At 56.0% G+C, this 14,016-nt stretch overlaps 8 protein-coding genes across 8 annotated transcripts; 6 read left to right on the top strand and 2 right to left on the bottom strand.

Moving 5' to 3' along the window:
* Window positions 1–20: 20 nt before the first annotated feature.
* BCV69DRAFT_276809 (hypothetical protein) lies at window positions 21–1,117 on the top strand (the record flags this gene model as incomplete). The annotated part of the gene is made up of 2 exons (XM_025491126.1): window positions 21–353; window positions 428–1,117. The coding sequence occupies 2 exons, from the start codon at window positions 21–23 to the stop codon at window positions 1,115–1,117; spliced, it is 1,023 nt and encodes a 340-aa protein (XP_025348471.1).
* A 607-nt stretch (window positions 1,118–1,724) lies between these two features.
* BCV69DRAFT_282048 (hypothetical protein) lies at window positions 1,725–3,160 on the top strand. The gene is made up of 2 exons (XM_025492207.1): window positions 1,725–2,597; window positions 2,676–3,160. The coding sequence occupies exons 1-2, from the start codon at window positions 1,776–1,778 to the stop codon at window positions 3,024–3,026; spliced, it is 1,173 nt and encodes a 390-aa protein (XP_025348470.1). The 5' UTR covers window positions 1,725–1,775; the 3' UTR covers window positions 3,027–3,160.
* Window positions 3,161–3,704: 544 nt separating this feature from the next.
* Window positions 3,705–5,584, top strand: BCV69DRAFT_282046 (glycoside hydrolase/deacetylase). The gene has a single exon (XM_025492206.1). It carries the CDS (start codon window positions 4,175–4,177, stop codon window positions 5,354–5,356), a length of 1,182 nt encoding a protein of 393 aa, XP_025348469.1. The 5' UTR covers window positions 3,705–4,174; the 3' UTR covers window positions 5,357–5,584.
* Window positions 5,585–5,897: 313 nt separating this feature from the next.
* BCV69DRAFT_311829 (hypothetical protein) lies at window positions 5,898–7,617 on the top strand (the record flags this gene model as incomplete). The annotated part of the gene is made up of 5 exons (XM_025494883.1): window positions 5,898–6,201; window positions 6,291–6,867; window positions 6,939–6,979; window positions 7,046–7,511; window positions 7,605–7,617. 5 exons carry the CDS (start codon window positions 5,898–5,900, stop codon window positions 7,615–7,617), a joined length of 1,401 nt encoding a protein of 466 aa, XP_025348468.1.
* Window positions 7,618–8,129: 512 nt separating this feature from the next.
* Window positions 8,130–9,458, bottom strand: BCV69DRAFT_276805 (putative FBP1-fructose-1,6-bisphosphatase; the record flags this gene model as incomplete). Its single annotated transcript, XM_025491125.1, has 4 exons — window positions 8,130–8,148; window positions 8,240–8,431; window positions 8,515–9,204; window positions 9,316–9,458. 4 exons carry the CDS (start codon window positions 9,456–9,458, stop codon window positions 8,130–8,132), a joined length of 1,044 nt encoding a protein of 347 aa, XP_025348467.1.
* A 402-nt stretch (window positions 9,459–9,860) lies between these two features.
* Window positions 9,861–11,001, top strand: BCV69DRAFT_282043 (hypothetical protein). The gene is made up of 2 exons (XM_025492205.1): window positions 9,861–10,445; window positions 10,535–11,001. Exons 1-2 carry the CDS (start codon window positions 10,048–10,050, stop codon window positions 10,716–10,718), a joined length of 582 nt encoding a protein of 193 aa, XP_025348466.1. The 5' UTR covers window positions 9,861–10,047; the 3' UTR covers window positions 10,719–11,001.
* On the bottom strand, window positions 10,746–12,316 carry BCV69DRAFT_282042 (putative RVS161-protein). Its single transcript, XM_025492204.1, has 3 exons — window positions 12,071–12,316; window positions 11,705–11,937; window positions 10,746–11,596 (listed from the first exon to the last, which is right to left on the bottom strand). The coding sequence occupies exons 1-3, from the start codon at window positions 12,252–12,254 to the stop codon at window positions 11,222–11,224; spliced, it is 792 nt and encodes a 263-aa protein (XP_025348465.1). The 5' UTR covers window positions 12,255–12,316; the 3' UTR covers window positions 10,746–11,221.
* A 546-nt stretch (window positions 12,317–12,862) lies between these two features.
* Window positions 12,863–13,836, top strand: BCV69DRAFT_248143 (Snf7-domain-containing protein; the record flags this gene model as incomplete). Its single annotated transcript, XM_025490282.1, has 3 exons — window positions 12,863–13,033; window positions 13,138–13,475; window positions 13,608–13,836. 3 exons carry the CDS (start codon window positions 12,863–12,865, stop codon window positions 13,834–13,836), a joined length of 738 nt encoding a protein of 245 aa, XP_025348464.1.
* Between the last annotated feature and the right edge of the window lie 180 nt (window positions 13,837–14,016).

The following is a 14,016-nucleotide window of genomic DNA, read 5'->3' as shown; positions in this document are numbered from 1 at the left end:
TCACACATTCAACACCCACGATGGGCCTCGAGCTGCCACCAAAGCTCATCAGCTGGGCCCATAGCGACAGAATACAAGTCAGCCAGCTCTGTCTTACCCATCAGACATGTCGCTACAATGACGCAAAGGTTGCTACTCTAGCCGCGAGTCGGGTCCCGTGTCTAGTGCAACAACCCTCATCAAACAAACGAGTCAGCTTAGCGACGCTAAGTCTGGGCATCAAGACGCTTTCATATGCCGAGAGGGGTGAAATGAGGCAAGCCCTCGATGCAGCTGCAAGGATCAGCCAGAAAGCCCAGCGGAAAGTCTCACACACTCTCCTTTATCCCGTGCCTCTGGCTACCGTCGCTGAGGTCACTGGCTACGAGGCCAAAGCTGAGGCAGCTTGGAATTACTGGCATCATCCGCTTCTCTCTTTTCCAACCAGAGAAGCACCCTTTCGACTCTCTCAGCTGCAGTCCGCCAGCTTCCGTATCCCGAGGCAACCGAGATGAATATCGCTTCGACCGCCGCCTCGGCTACGAGTTTTGAGCGCGTCATGCGTCCCGTCGGACAGCCGGAGAGCTTCTGGATGGAGCATCTCAATTCGCGGCTGCTGTCAGCTGCTTTTGAGACGTCTTTCGAGAGCGGCGAGATCCTGTCAGTGGCAAACTCAGTCTGGACTAAGGGTCGCGAGCTACAGGATGCTCGGCTGGCGGCGGTTCCAGGCTTTACAGATCCTAAGCCGGATACTGCTTTCGGAATCGGCTTCGAGAACAGAAGCGTGGCTGGCAAGCCCTTCTGTGCTTCTACGCTCGCCAGGCTTCAAGAAGCTTTTCCGTACTTTGTGCTGTCCCCGGACGGAAGGGAGACGCTGCGTGCCCTGATGCCTGGATTCATTTACGAGGCGAAGCCCGACCTAGAGCGGCCGGATGTGGTCAAGGCACAGATTGCGCTTGGAGCAGCCAGAGTCTTGGCTGTGCTGCAGCGTCTCAAGCAGCTCTCGAGGACGGTCTCTCCCCCTCCGGTCGTTGTGTGCGCCACCTCGACCGCACATCATTGGGACCTGTACCTGGCGACCGTCTCTACCCTTCAATGCCCTCATCAATGGATGAGCAGTCTTGCACATGCCGTTTGAAAACTTCAAAGGCGAGACTAAGCCCAAAGACCGAGGCAAATGTGTGCCGGTAACAGCTAAGACGTAGCTAATAATGGCTTATGATGTTATCTCCGCCCGGTCAACGTCGCTAGAATTCATCTCGACCCCTGTGCATAGCTAGAGTCCCGACCTTTGTAGATAGCTAAGCATAGTAGCAGACTAAAGAATGCGTTGTGCGACATCTCAGAATACAAGTACAGGCTTTCATAATAGAGAGAAAGGGTGACAGAAGAAGTGGCGTGTGTCGGTGTATGTCTCATGGGCTGACACAACAGTGAGTCCGACCTTTCCGCACAATGGCAGCGTGTCATCGTCCGCGAGTCCGGCCGAGGGCTTCGCTCTTCGGTAACCGCGAGCCCGATCAGGAACGCGAGTGGCTAGTACAAACGATCGAATGAGGACCCTGATGTTGTGCGAGGTATGTGTTGAACAAAGCTATTCACTTGACCCGACAGCAAGGGAGGATGCACCGATCCCAACCCGAAGTCCGTTTCCAGGCAGCAAAGACGCAGCTTTTCTCGTCGCAGATGCGAAATCATGTAATTTTGCTCTTTACTTCCCCAAGCATCCATTCTGAAAGCATCGAAGTCCTGCATTGTCCCCTTCTTTGCGCATCCGTTCGTTGCGATCGGACATCATGAACAGACAACGGCCATTGCGAGCCACGTCTCCCAACATCCTTCAGCGACTGCAAGAGCACGGCGTCCGCTTCCGTGACCTGCAGGAGGCGCCTGCAGATGCCGCCGCTCTAGCCAAGTCCTTTGTCGACTTTCCCTCGAAATACCCCTTTTCAGACAGGACGAGTAGCTTGGACACCCTCAGGAATGGTGTCTATGTTCTGTCATGTGGCATGGGCGCTGAGATGAGGCACGCCATCAATGCAGCTGCTAGCCCACGTCCAGAGCTGATCCAGGATGCCGCCGGGCTGCCAGAGGGGTACTGGATGAGCAAAATCAACTTCCCTACACTCATGAAGGCCTTCGATGAAGCATTTGAGACGGGAACCATTACAGTCATGCAGGGCATACTCTGGGCCAAGGGTCGGCAGCTGCAGGACGCCCGCCTGACGACGCCTCGCCGCTACGCCAATCCAAGGCCCGATGCTGTCGTCGGTCTTGACTTCGTCCGAGGAGATGCTGTTGTGGCCGGAGATCCTCTCTGCACCACTGTGTTGGACAGGCTTCGGGCCGGTTTCCCAGACTTTGAGCCTTCTCCCGATGGGTACGCCTTGCTGCCAGGCTTCATCTTCGAGGCGGAGCCGGAAGATGGCAGAGCTGAGGTGCTAAAAGCACAGGTTGCATTCAGTGCGGCAAGAGCACTAGCGCTGTTACAGCACATTAGGCAGCTATCCGGAGTAGAGTCGGAAGCTCCGATGATCCCGCTTGCGACCTCGGCTGCACACATGTGGAACTTCTATCTGGCGGTCCTCTCACCTACTGTGGATGGAGAGATGGACACGGTGAGTGACGCCTTGAAAGACGATTGATGTCCGTCTATGTCCTGCGTCTGACGATCAGACACTTTGGTACCGATGCAGACACTGTATCAGATCGGTCCTGTCCTGGACATCACCAGCTTCTGCGACAAGGTACGACTCCAGCTTGTGCTGTACCGGATCAATCACTGGCTCATACAAACGCACAGGCAAAGGGTCTGTGAAGACCTGACCGGAATGTTGCTACAGCTGTCACCGCCTCAGAGGGCTCCTGTTGGGCGGGCGAGGCATGTGCAAGCAGGGGCAGAAGCGGAGGGAAGAGTACGCGAAGGTAAAAATGGGGATGCAGCAGAAGGGCGAGCCGAGCCGCAAGTAAGGCCGGCGAAGAGGGGCCGGACTGGACGACGGAGGCGAGCGTGGCGAAGAGAGGTACGGGTGGCAGATGTTATGTGAGAATGACCAGGGTGTAAAGTCATCGTCTTCGTCCCGTCGTGCAGTCCTTTGTATATTCTCCATCCTTTCTTTCGTTGATTCCATCCCTGCACCATACCCTTTCTGCTTCCCTCCCGAACTAATCCAGAGTCACGTCGGGCAGTCGAGCTGCACCACGTTTGCCCTATACCTTCTCAGCTCACCTACATGGGTGATAGGCTAGTCTCGGCAAATCTCTTGGAATGAGCGAAACCAGAGGCTCGCGTGCGGATGCTGCTGTGAGGGAGCCCACGTGTGACACGGTGTCGTCTGAAGTCGTCGATAGCGCGCCTTGCATCGTCACTCTGGTCTTTCTGCTACGTACGCGCTGGTTACGACCTGGCCGTACGGAGTCCATGTTTTCTCTGGCTGAGGTGGTTAGCTTGCAGCCAAGGCAGCCTCGTGAGCTTTCTCGAGACGCGGGTGCCTGAGGCAAGACACTCTGTGCCCGCTGGGTTACGCCCGCGGAGTCCCTGGCAGGGCTGCGAGGCTGTTACGGGCCTTGATGACTCCCTACCGGCCGCGCCCGCGTGCCTGAACGGGTCAGGAGCTCCCGACGCCTTGTGATCAAGACAAGATGGCTTTCCCTTCTGCTCAGCCCCTGACCACCTCCCCACAACTCCCCTCTAAATCTGCCCTCCCCTCCCCCCACCTCCTCTTCGCTTCACACAACCCCTGTCTTTATCGTGGCCCTACCATAAAAGTGCTCTCTTTCTCATCTCTCTCGCAGCTGTTCCAGCTCATACACACAGCATAGCAGCCACCATGCTGTCTTTCGCACGCTTGCTCTGCCTCCTGCCTCTGTTCCTCGCCGGCGTGAGTGCCACACACTGGCAGCATGTCCGTGACGACAGAGAGCACATGTTCTTGGCTCGAGGGTCCGAGCGTACCGCTCCTTACATGACCAAGCGAGACTCTAGTGAGTACGAGGATAGCTGGTGAGGAGCTGCGAGTCACACAAGGCCTGTCGCTGATCATCTGATTGTACACATCACAGGCAAGAATGGACTCCCCTACCCTGCACCCACTGCAAAGCCGCCTTCGAGTGAGTCCACAGCCGTAGGAGTAGTGCCATCCTGTCCGTGCGGCGCTCTGAAATACTCCTCCACTCTTGCCCTTGCTCTGTAGAGATGCCCGACTCCTGGGTGGCCAAGTACACGCAGGTCAAGGCGGCGGGCCTCATCGCCGACGTCCCCGTGCCGACTGCCTTCCCAGACGGCTTGGTGCAGTACCCCAAGGGCACCGACCCTGCTTCCAAGGATGTCTGCAACTGGGAGTCTTCCCAGTGTTTCATGGACGACACCATCAACGTCGCCCCTGATGGAGTTCTCGCCATTGGATTCGATGACGGACCAACCGAGGCCGTGGCTGCGTACGCCGACTACTTCAAGAAGGAAGAAATCGTCGCCACCCACTTCCTCATCGGACTACAGATCCTTACTTGCCCCTCGTGCATGACCAACTTGGTCAACATGCAGCCCGAACAGCACTTGGCCAGTCACAGTTTCACCCACACCCAGCTTCCTCTGATGCAAGACCTCGAGCTCGTAGCAGACATCGGATGGTCTCTGCAGGTCATCTACGACTACTCTGGAAAGATCCCTCTCTACATTAGGCCCCCGCAGGGAGACATTGACCGTCGAGTCATGACCATCGCTCGAGAAGTCTTTGGCGTGCAGGTCGTAATGTGGAACCAGGACCACCTAGACTGGTGCCTGCTAGACGCCGGAGAGAAGGAGACTCTGCCAGACGTCTGCAAGGGAACCACCTTGGACTCGATCAACACGGCCTACAAGGGAATGATGGATGCTAGCCCCCAGAAGGGTGTTCTTCTCCTCGTCCACGAGATCCGCAACGCTTCCCAAGCTCCCTTCCGCACCCTCATTGCCGGCGCCAAGGAGAAGAAGTGGAAGATCGGCCCCGTCACCGATGTCGATGCCAAGCTGCCCTGGTACGAGAATGCTGCCACTGCCGGTGTCAAGGGAGAGGCCGTTGACGACATCCTTACCAAGAGGAAGCCCTTCACTGTTGCTGGCGGTGGATCTACCATCACTCTCAACGGCGACTGGTCTGCTGGCGCTGGCGGCAACACTTCGGCTGGCGGCAGCACCTCTGGCAAGGGCAAGAGCGGCGCCTCTGCTGGCGGCAACTCCACCCAGACCAATGGCACTGATGCGGGCAACGGCAACGGTACCACTGGCGCAGGTTCGCCCAGCGCCTCTGGCAGTGGCTTGACCATGTCCTCGCCCATCGCTGCTGCGTTGGGCGCCGTCGCTGGTCTGGTCATCGCTGGTCTTGTCACCTTGCAGTAGAGGTCTCATTGAGCTCGCCTATAGCTAGGACCTGCCGTGCCCCCTGTCCAATAATTCCCCGACTCGCTTGCTTCATCTGCGCCTCAAAAGATTCTCTCGCCCCCTGACTCCTGTCCATCATGACGCGCTACGCGCATGATCTCCCCCCTTGTCGCTCCTCCGCCGAGGAAGGTGTTCATCTTGTCTTCTCGCCCGACCCCCTCCTACCTCAAATCAAAGTATTTACTCTGTGCTCAAACGAGTGTCTGCAGCTCACCTCCTCGCCGCTGCGTGTCCGGGGCGACGCGGTGCCGCACGGCAAACTTCTCATGTGGGCTGGGCCACGGCTTTCCGGGGACATACGCCGCCCGGACCATGCAAAGGACCCTGAAACCCCTGCAAGGAACCCTGAGCTATTCCCATTCACCCTTCCTTGTTACCACGTACATCGCACCTACCTTCTCCTCTCTATCTGCCAGACAAGACAGCATTCCAGTTCAGAAGCTGCTAAAGCTCCCGTCTCGCTCTTGCACCACGCCTCGCCTACCGAGCTCTGGACCAGATGAGCGGGCCACGCACACCCTCCCAGCCCTTCTCAGCAGCAGACTCGTACGCTCAGCTCTACGATGTAGCCGCGACTTCCAGCGCCACAAGCGCACACCATGTGTCTGCACAGCGCTCTCAGAATACAGCTGGACCGAGTCGATCGCCTAGTGCTCTGCTGGCAGAACGATACAGAGCAAACGAAGCCAGCAGTCAGGCTGGGAAAGGCTCCTTTGGGCAAAAGAGTGGTGCTCATGCCCTGGCCGGGACGTCAGGTCATCTCGACACGTATTCCAGCCAGAAATATGATGAAGAGGATGAAGGTGAGTATCATGTTCTAGGCAGAGCGCGAGAGCAGAGGCTTCACTTGACTCATCCACTTGCTCTCTCCACCTTCCTTTGAGCCTGACAGAAGAAGACGATGATTGGGACGTGTACGACGACTTCAACAATTACGACCGAAGCGCGGCAGTCACGAGCCATCGAGATGTCTCACCCGACGTCCGACGAGAAAGCAGTCACTCCTCTCCACTGCTTACACCCTACTGCGACAACAATGCACCCAAGAACCATGTAGCTCCAGGCGAGTATCGTCAGTCTACTCTCCTCGACTCAGCCTCTTTTGGCTTCGATGTCAAAAACTCAGATCCCAGAAGCTCGACTTTTGTACCTGCGTCCATGGAGTTCGAAAAGGAGCAAAAGCATCGCTCGGTGGACAGCCGGCTCACACTTGCAACGCCCGTCACAACGCCCATGTACGAGAAGCTCGAAGAGGGGGAAGAGGCAGGTATCGAGCTCGCTACCGTTCCCGGTCTAGGCGATGAGTACACCGATGCGGAAAAGGTGCAGATGACAAGGAAGTACAGAGGACAGGCCAAGAGAAGCCGCAAGAAGGAGGCAGCCAAGAGATGGGGAAAGGGAGAATACAAGATCTGTGGCTGGCTCAGTCCGAGGGTAGCAGTCTTCGCGGCTTTTGCCATCGTGTCCTGGTGAGTAGACTGGGGACAATACGGCTAGACAGGCAGCAGTCATTGCTCACCCTGCGTTACCCACTTTTCAGCTTCGCTGTCATGCTCTACTTTGTAGTGCCTCGAGTTCCGAGTGAGTGGTGAGCCCCATCAAGTCTTAGAATGCTGTACTGACCCATCCCCGGTCCCTTGTCGACAGGCCTCTCCTTCAACTCTACCGATCCCCTCGTCGCTGTCCCCAACTCATCAGGTATGTCAACTCACTACGCTCCCACCAATTGGAGCATGACAATGGACCTAGCGCTGCGCGGAAACAACGAAGGCGGGTGGATCCCTTCGTACGTTAGCAAGATGGAAGCAGTCGTAACCGAAGTCACCACTTCGAAGAAGATCGGCAGCGGGCGTCTATCTGACCTCTCCTTTCCTGGTCGAAGTCAGAAGACGTTTAGTCTTCCTGTGCAGTTTGCCTACTCTAGCTTGAACGTCTCGGGCGACGCGACTTTCCTAGCAGTGTATGATGCGTGTCAACATCAGACTTCGGGGGGAAGCGCTAGACCCAACTTGAATCTGGCAGTGGAGATTACAATGTACATCAGGGGACTCGTTGGTGGGAAAGTCTCGAGCACAAGGATCAATACGGCTTGTCCTTTTGAGCTGGAGTGGAGGTGAGTAGGAGAAGAAGCTAGAGAGTTCGTGTGGCAAGGCTGTGGCTGATTGAGTGAGAGTTCGCCTTCTTCTGTCCCCTTTGCTGTTGTCAGTCAAAGTATCTGAGGGCGTGGTAGAGCCTCACAAGGCACGTCTTAGGGCTTTCGGACCCCTTCGCTTCCTCAGCAGACTGCCCTCTCTCTGCAGAATGTAGAGACTTTCCTTTCCAACGCTCCTTTCGGCACACTTCCTCCGGAACCTCACACCTCGTCCCCGGCCCCTCCGATACTAGCTCTCTGTCTGGACACAGCATTCTTCATCAGCTCACCTCACCTCACATCTGGGCACATTTGTACATACTTTACATCTTTCTCGACGATGATGATCAGTCCCAGTCTCCATTTCTAGACTCAACATCAGCATCAGCATCAGCACGCGCCTCGCATCGCATCGCCTGGCAGCAGACAATTGTATAGCCCCTCAGACGGAAAGATGCCATTTGTATTTCGCTCGCTTGAAACGAAATAGATATGTGCGGGTGCGTGTTCGAATTGATCCGGCTGTGTCCGCTATACTCGGTCTTTGCTGTCCTTTACGCTCCTTTCGGGACCCGTCATCGGAAGGGAAATACTGCTCGCCTACTTGTAGAAGCTCAGCCTATGAAGGAGGGGAAAAACAAGACGATGAAAAGTCGACGTCAGTCCACCAGTAATGCCATCTGTCAATGCCAGCCTCTGACTGTACTCACACGTCATTAACATCATCCTTTGATCCCAGCCAGATGGGACACCTCTCGTGAATGTCCTTTGGCTGCACGTCCAGCACCCTGCCCTTGCCCGTCGTGGCGATTCCGCCGGCCTGCTCGGTAAGGAAGGCCATTGGGAAGGCTTCGTAGAGGAGACGCAGCTTGCCGCTCTTGGACTTTGTGTCCTCGGGGTAGCTACAGCAGTGGAATGGAGAAAAGTCAGGGATTCAATGTTAGTCTCGGAGAGGGGAGAGGGAGCGGCAGGCAGGGCAACTCACCCGAAGATTCCTCCGTAGAGAAGCGTCCTGTGCACATCTGCCACCATGGATCCGATGTACCTAGCAGAGTAGGGCTTCTTGCCGTCCTTGGGATGCTTGATGCTGTCGAGGTACTTGAGCACTGGCTCATGGTAGTAACAGCTGTTTCCTTCATTGATCGAGTAGATCTTTCCCCTGGCGGGCAGTGTGATGTTGGGATGTGTGAGGATGAACTCTCCAATTCCGTTGTCGAGGGTGTAGCCATTGACTCCGTTTCCAGTAGTAAGGACCAAGTTGGCACTGGAACCGTACATGCAGTATCCAGCTGCAACCATCTCGCTACCGGGTCGGAGCACATCGCCAAGCTCGCCCTTTGAGCCATCTCGTACGAGGTAGATACCAAAGATGGTACCAATGTTGACACCAGCGTCAATGTTGCTTGATCCGTCCAGGGGGTCAAATACGACGCAGTACTTTCCCTTGTTGGACTCAAAGGTGTCTCCAGTCTGGCGCTTCTCGACGAAGATGGCCTCGTCGTTTTCTTCGGAGACTAGCACGGCGGCTTTGCCAGAAGCACGGAGGGCATTGATCATGATGTCATTGGAGAGGACATCGAGCTTCTTTTGGTCCTCGCCTTGTACATTGGTGTTGCCTGCTGCGCCGATGAGGTTGATCAGGCTGGCTTTGCGCACCATGGACTCGATGAACTTGCTGTGGAGGGGGGTCACGAGGGCCAAGCAGAAAGAGGGTATGTGATCAGTATGAAGGCAAAGAAAGGCAGAATAGCAGACCTCAACTCCTGTAGTTCGACGTTCTACTCACCAGGTGGTCTGAAGCGAGCTGAGGAGGATGGTGAGATCACCGGAAGCAGCGCCTCGTCCATGCCTGTCGAAGCCTTCTTGAAGGACATGTCTGGTGAGGGTGATGAGGTCGGTTGCGGGTGGTTGGTACTCGTCTGCGCCCATGATGATGGATTTCGAGGGTGTGGTGGAAAGGTTGTGTGGGTATGAAGGTGAGATGGGAAGAGTAGTGATGATCAATGAGAGAATACTTTGGGGCGTTGGAAGGTGTGCGTGTATGCGGTACCAAGTGCGAGGCAGCCTCCCCTCCCCCGCCCCCGTCGATCGTATTCCCCGCTCCACCCGGCAGAACACGGAGCGCCGCTTGAAGCCGTCGCTTCCGACGGTAGAGATGGCTTCCTCCGTTCCGATGTTCTGGGCGGGGGTCCGGTCGGGTCGGATGGCGGACTCTCTTTCACTTTCACAGTGGGCGGAGCTGAGTGTGAGCTGCGCCCAGTCCGCTCCCCCGAATGAGGAAGCCAATGCAGCCGGGCACTGGAGGGGCCTTCCCCACACTCTGCCTTCAGACACAGACAAGACGTCTGACCATTCCCGCACCTTCTGCTCCAATCATTACCAACCTACCGCCCATCAAGGCCCGTAAGACCACGTCGAGGCCAGCTACCAAGACCCAAGAGCCATCCATTACACCCACCCACTCGCTACTCACCTCAAGCCTTCAGTCCGCCCAACACCCAAACATACATCGCCCATCATGCCAGAGAAGGAGCAGTTCCGTATGCGTACAAAGGACGACCCTCTAGGCGTCTTCAATCTCCTCAAACTCATCCGCGCAACCGTCCGCCACGGTGAATTCCATGCCCTCTTCCTCCTACCACACTTTGTCATTCCAGTCTATGGCATCTACCGTCTCCTCTCCCAAATGGGCTACTGGCCTGGACCAGAATGGAACCAACTCGGAGAGCTACTACTTGCGCTTACGCAGGGATTGGCAATGGGAGGAGCTATTGTACTTGGATATATGAGGTGGAGTACATCGGGACGGGCACTCATGGGTAGGAGACAGGCGGGGATTGCCAGTCCTGGTGAGGAGAGGGCGCAGAAGAAGATTCAGCTCGGATTTGCAATCAGCGTGTATGTGCTGTGGGCAAGGTGAGTAGCGCGAGACGAGCTAGGAGCGAAGTCAGCTACAGTAATAGAGGCATCACACTGATGTCCATCTCCCATTCTCCCCCTTATAGTCTGATCTGGATCATCCTGCCACCAGGTGACGGACCCAAGGCTGCCGCCCTCAAGACCACTGCTAGAAGGTGGGGCTTCACACCCACCTACCGTGGAGCTTCCGGCGACACTGGCGGCTTCGTAGAATATTTCTGGCCTCCGCAGAGGAATGGCATCATGGACTGGATCAAATCCAGGTCATAAAAGAAGCCATACAGGAAATAGCGAAGAAGGAGGAGGAGGAAGAGGCGAAGCTTGGCTCAGCAGAAAGGCTTTCCTTGGTAATAGTCAGGCGAGCGGCCTTTCTCTGGCTGCCTTGACATCCTCTTTCTACTGTTACCTCCACCTTCCCTCCTCCTTGGCGCTCTCCTGCGATTCCACCCCCCTTGGATTACCCTTGTCTTTACTCTCGAACCCCAACCATCCTGGTGTACGTACGTTAGATCATTCAGCATTCGCTAATCACATTCGCTCTAAGTGTCCTACCATCCTGCACTCGTCAAAGTCGTAGCTTTTTGAGGTTGCATTAGAGGAATCGATGGCAGCGTGTGAGGTGGGATAAAGGAGAAATGGGGTGGCAGGCAAGATACAGTGTCCCGAGGCAGCTTTGACCGCCTTCGTCTTCGCGTCTGCGACTTCTCATAGCGTCGTCGGGGCTCCGCCAAACTATCTCCTCTCCCATACCACTACAGCAGCTGGTATGCTGCTCAAACTGCCAGTCCACAAATGCTCATCTCCTTCATCTCCTGCAACACCCCCTCGACCTGCGCATCCAGCTGTCCATCCGCATATTCCTCCCTCACCCCCTCAGCAAAGAACCTCTGCACTCCTCCCATCTTCTCGTACCCCTCTTCGGCGAATCTAGCCTGCATGCGAATCATCGCCTCGAAGCTCGGGTCGAGGTACGGGATGCGCAAATCGACGAGCATAGGGAGTTCTTCAAGAAGCTGGCCATTGAGGGATTCGAAGAGGAGCTTGGAGTCCTCGAGCTCCTTTTCTGCCCTGGGAAGCTTCATTGGGTCGTCCGAGGGCTTGTCGATGAGTTTGCGGTGCTTCGAACGCGCTGCGTCGTAGTCCAGGAGCTGTGACCGAGGTGGGGGTAACGGTGGGAGTGTATTTGCTCTGTCAGCAATTGTACTACATTGGCTGACTGGGCCGCGATTACGCTCTTCTCTTGTCTCTTCTCTCACCTTCTTGTTCCTCTTGTCGATGTTCTTGTTAATCTCTGGGAAATAGCTAACCAGCTTACCGATGGGCTCCAGCACAGTCGCCCTGTACGGCGCATCGAGTTCCCTTGCAGTCTTTGCATCGAGCTCCTCCACAGCTCTCCTGTAGGCGCCTACGGCCATGGCTCCGTCTGATGAGTCGTTGCCAAACATGCCGTCGATGGCTTCTGCCATGCGAGCTTGTGATGATGCCAGACCTGAGGAGAGGCGGGGACAAGAAGGATGGGGTAGGAGTGGGGAGTAAGAGGGGTACAGAGGCGTCAGCGCCCTTCTCACCACTTAGACCCTTCTACAGCATACGATTGCTCGTCACTCTACTCTCACACTCACTCCTCATTGCGTCCAAGTAAGCCTTTGCCTCCTTTTGCAAAACTCCACACTCCTTTTCCAGTGCCCTGTACTTGCTCTCCTCATCTGAGAATTCACTGTCCACTGTCCGCTCCACCTGACCCGTCTTCATCATAATTCCCGTACCCGCTCGGTTCACTACCTTTTGGAAGCCGCGCCACGACATGTTGGGAAGTGGGTATGAGGAGAGGAGGTCGGAGGCGAGGGGAGGGGAGGGAGAGGGTATGTAGGGATGTTGGAGCAATCGAGGTAGGAACAGCCGGTATCGAAAGAGAGTCCCAATCCGAATCTAGACCTCGAATAACGAATGTGTCAAACTCTGTGACTCGAATCAAGCAAGGCCGAGGAGTGCGAAGGGGGCTGCAACAATGGATGGGAATGGTAGGAGGGTATGCCCGGCTCAGTCAGTGGTAGTAGCGAGGTGGACGAGGGCCTGTCCCCGATGCCTCCTCGTCCGCCCGGCCCCTCCCCAGCCGTGGGGTGGCTTGGCGGAGAGGGGACGCAACACTGCCTCGCCTCGGGCCACTGCCACGCGGGAGCGGAGCGGAACGCAGCCTGAGATGACAGGCAGGGCGGGCAGGGCGAGAGAGATGCGCCTGGCCTGCGCTTGGGCCTTGATGCTTGGTTGGTTGCCTCTCCACCCTCGCACCGACGACGACGACGACGACGTAGTACTTCAACAACGGCCACCTCGCTCAGCTCTACGAATCACTTGCCTGGAGCTTGACTCGACTCGTCTTCATCTATCTCCTACCCGCGTCCCTCAACGGCGCCATGAACCGGCTCTTTGGCTCACGCAACGCCAAGCCCAAGCCAGGTCTCGCAGAGGCCATTGCCAGTACTGAGCAGCGCGCCGATGGAGTCGAGGTCAAGATCAGGAAGCTGGACGGAGAACTGGGAAGGTATCGTGATCAGATGAAGAAGATGAGGGATGGACCGGGCAAGGTGGGTTTGGCTAGCTAGCGAGGGCGGCAGGATGTACAGACAGAGTTGGGGAAGGCATGTAGGGACAAGACTGACGTTGCCTCCGCTCATCTTATCCTTCCTAGACGGCGATTCAGCAACGAGCCCTGCGAGTGTTGAAGCAGAAGCGCCTCTACGAAGGTCAGCTAGCCCAACTGCAGCAGCAATCCTACAACATGGAGCAAGCAACCATGACCACTGAGAATCTCCGCAACACAATGGCCACCGTAGACGCCATGCAGACTGCCAACAAGGAGATGAAGAAGACCTATGGCAAAATTGATCTAGACAAGATTGAAAGAATTCAAGATGACATGGAGGATTTGATGGAAAGTGCGAATGAGGTGCAGGAGACAATGGGAAGGAGTTATGGTGTACCGGATGAGATTGATGAAACTGACTTGCAGGCGGAATTGGATGCACTGTGAGTATCGCGATGCACGAGCGCAGCAAGTGGCCGAGAAGCTGGGTGCCTGAGGTCATGAGGAGAGTTGAGATGAAGGCGATGAAGGCAGTGGAGCTGACAAGACCGAGCGATGCTCCACCTCTTTCGCAGTGGCGACGATTTGGGCGAAGAAGAGTCGGAGACGCCCTCCTATCTGCAGGAAGGCCCCTCGCAATTACCAGACTTCATCGACGATGCGCCCCTCTCCACTCCTCAGCACGAATCGGTGGGTAGACATGCTGTGGAAAGTCGAGCGTATGATGACAAGCAGCTAACAAACCTATTGCACCCGCCTTTCGTCTGCTTTGCCTCACCCTTCTCCACAGCACAATGCCAATGAGGCACTGCGTGCTGCTTGAGAAGTGTGACTGGCCTGTCTTCATTCAATTCGCTCTATATGTAATTGTATCAAACATCAGATGCCGTGAATTGTTCGAACATATGGTTGTGATAGTCGTCATTATTGGAGATGCCCAGTGACGCCTTACAACAACGCAGACACAAGAGAGATGATTTGGCC

Source organism: Pseudomicrostroma glucosiphilum (genome assembly GCF_003144135.1).
Source record: "Pseudomicrostroma glucosiphilum strain MCA 4718 unplaced genomic scaffold BCV69scaffold_5, whole genome shotgun sequence".
NCBI lineage: Eukaryota > Fungi > Basidiomycota > Exobasidiomycetes > Microstromatales > Microstromataceae > Microstroma > Microstroma glucosiphilum.
Note: the sequence above shows the minus strand (reverse complement) of the source record. Positions and strands in the feature narration are given on the sequence as shown.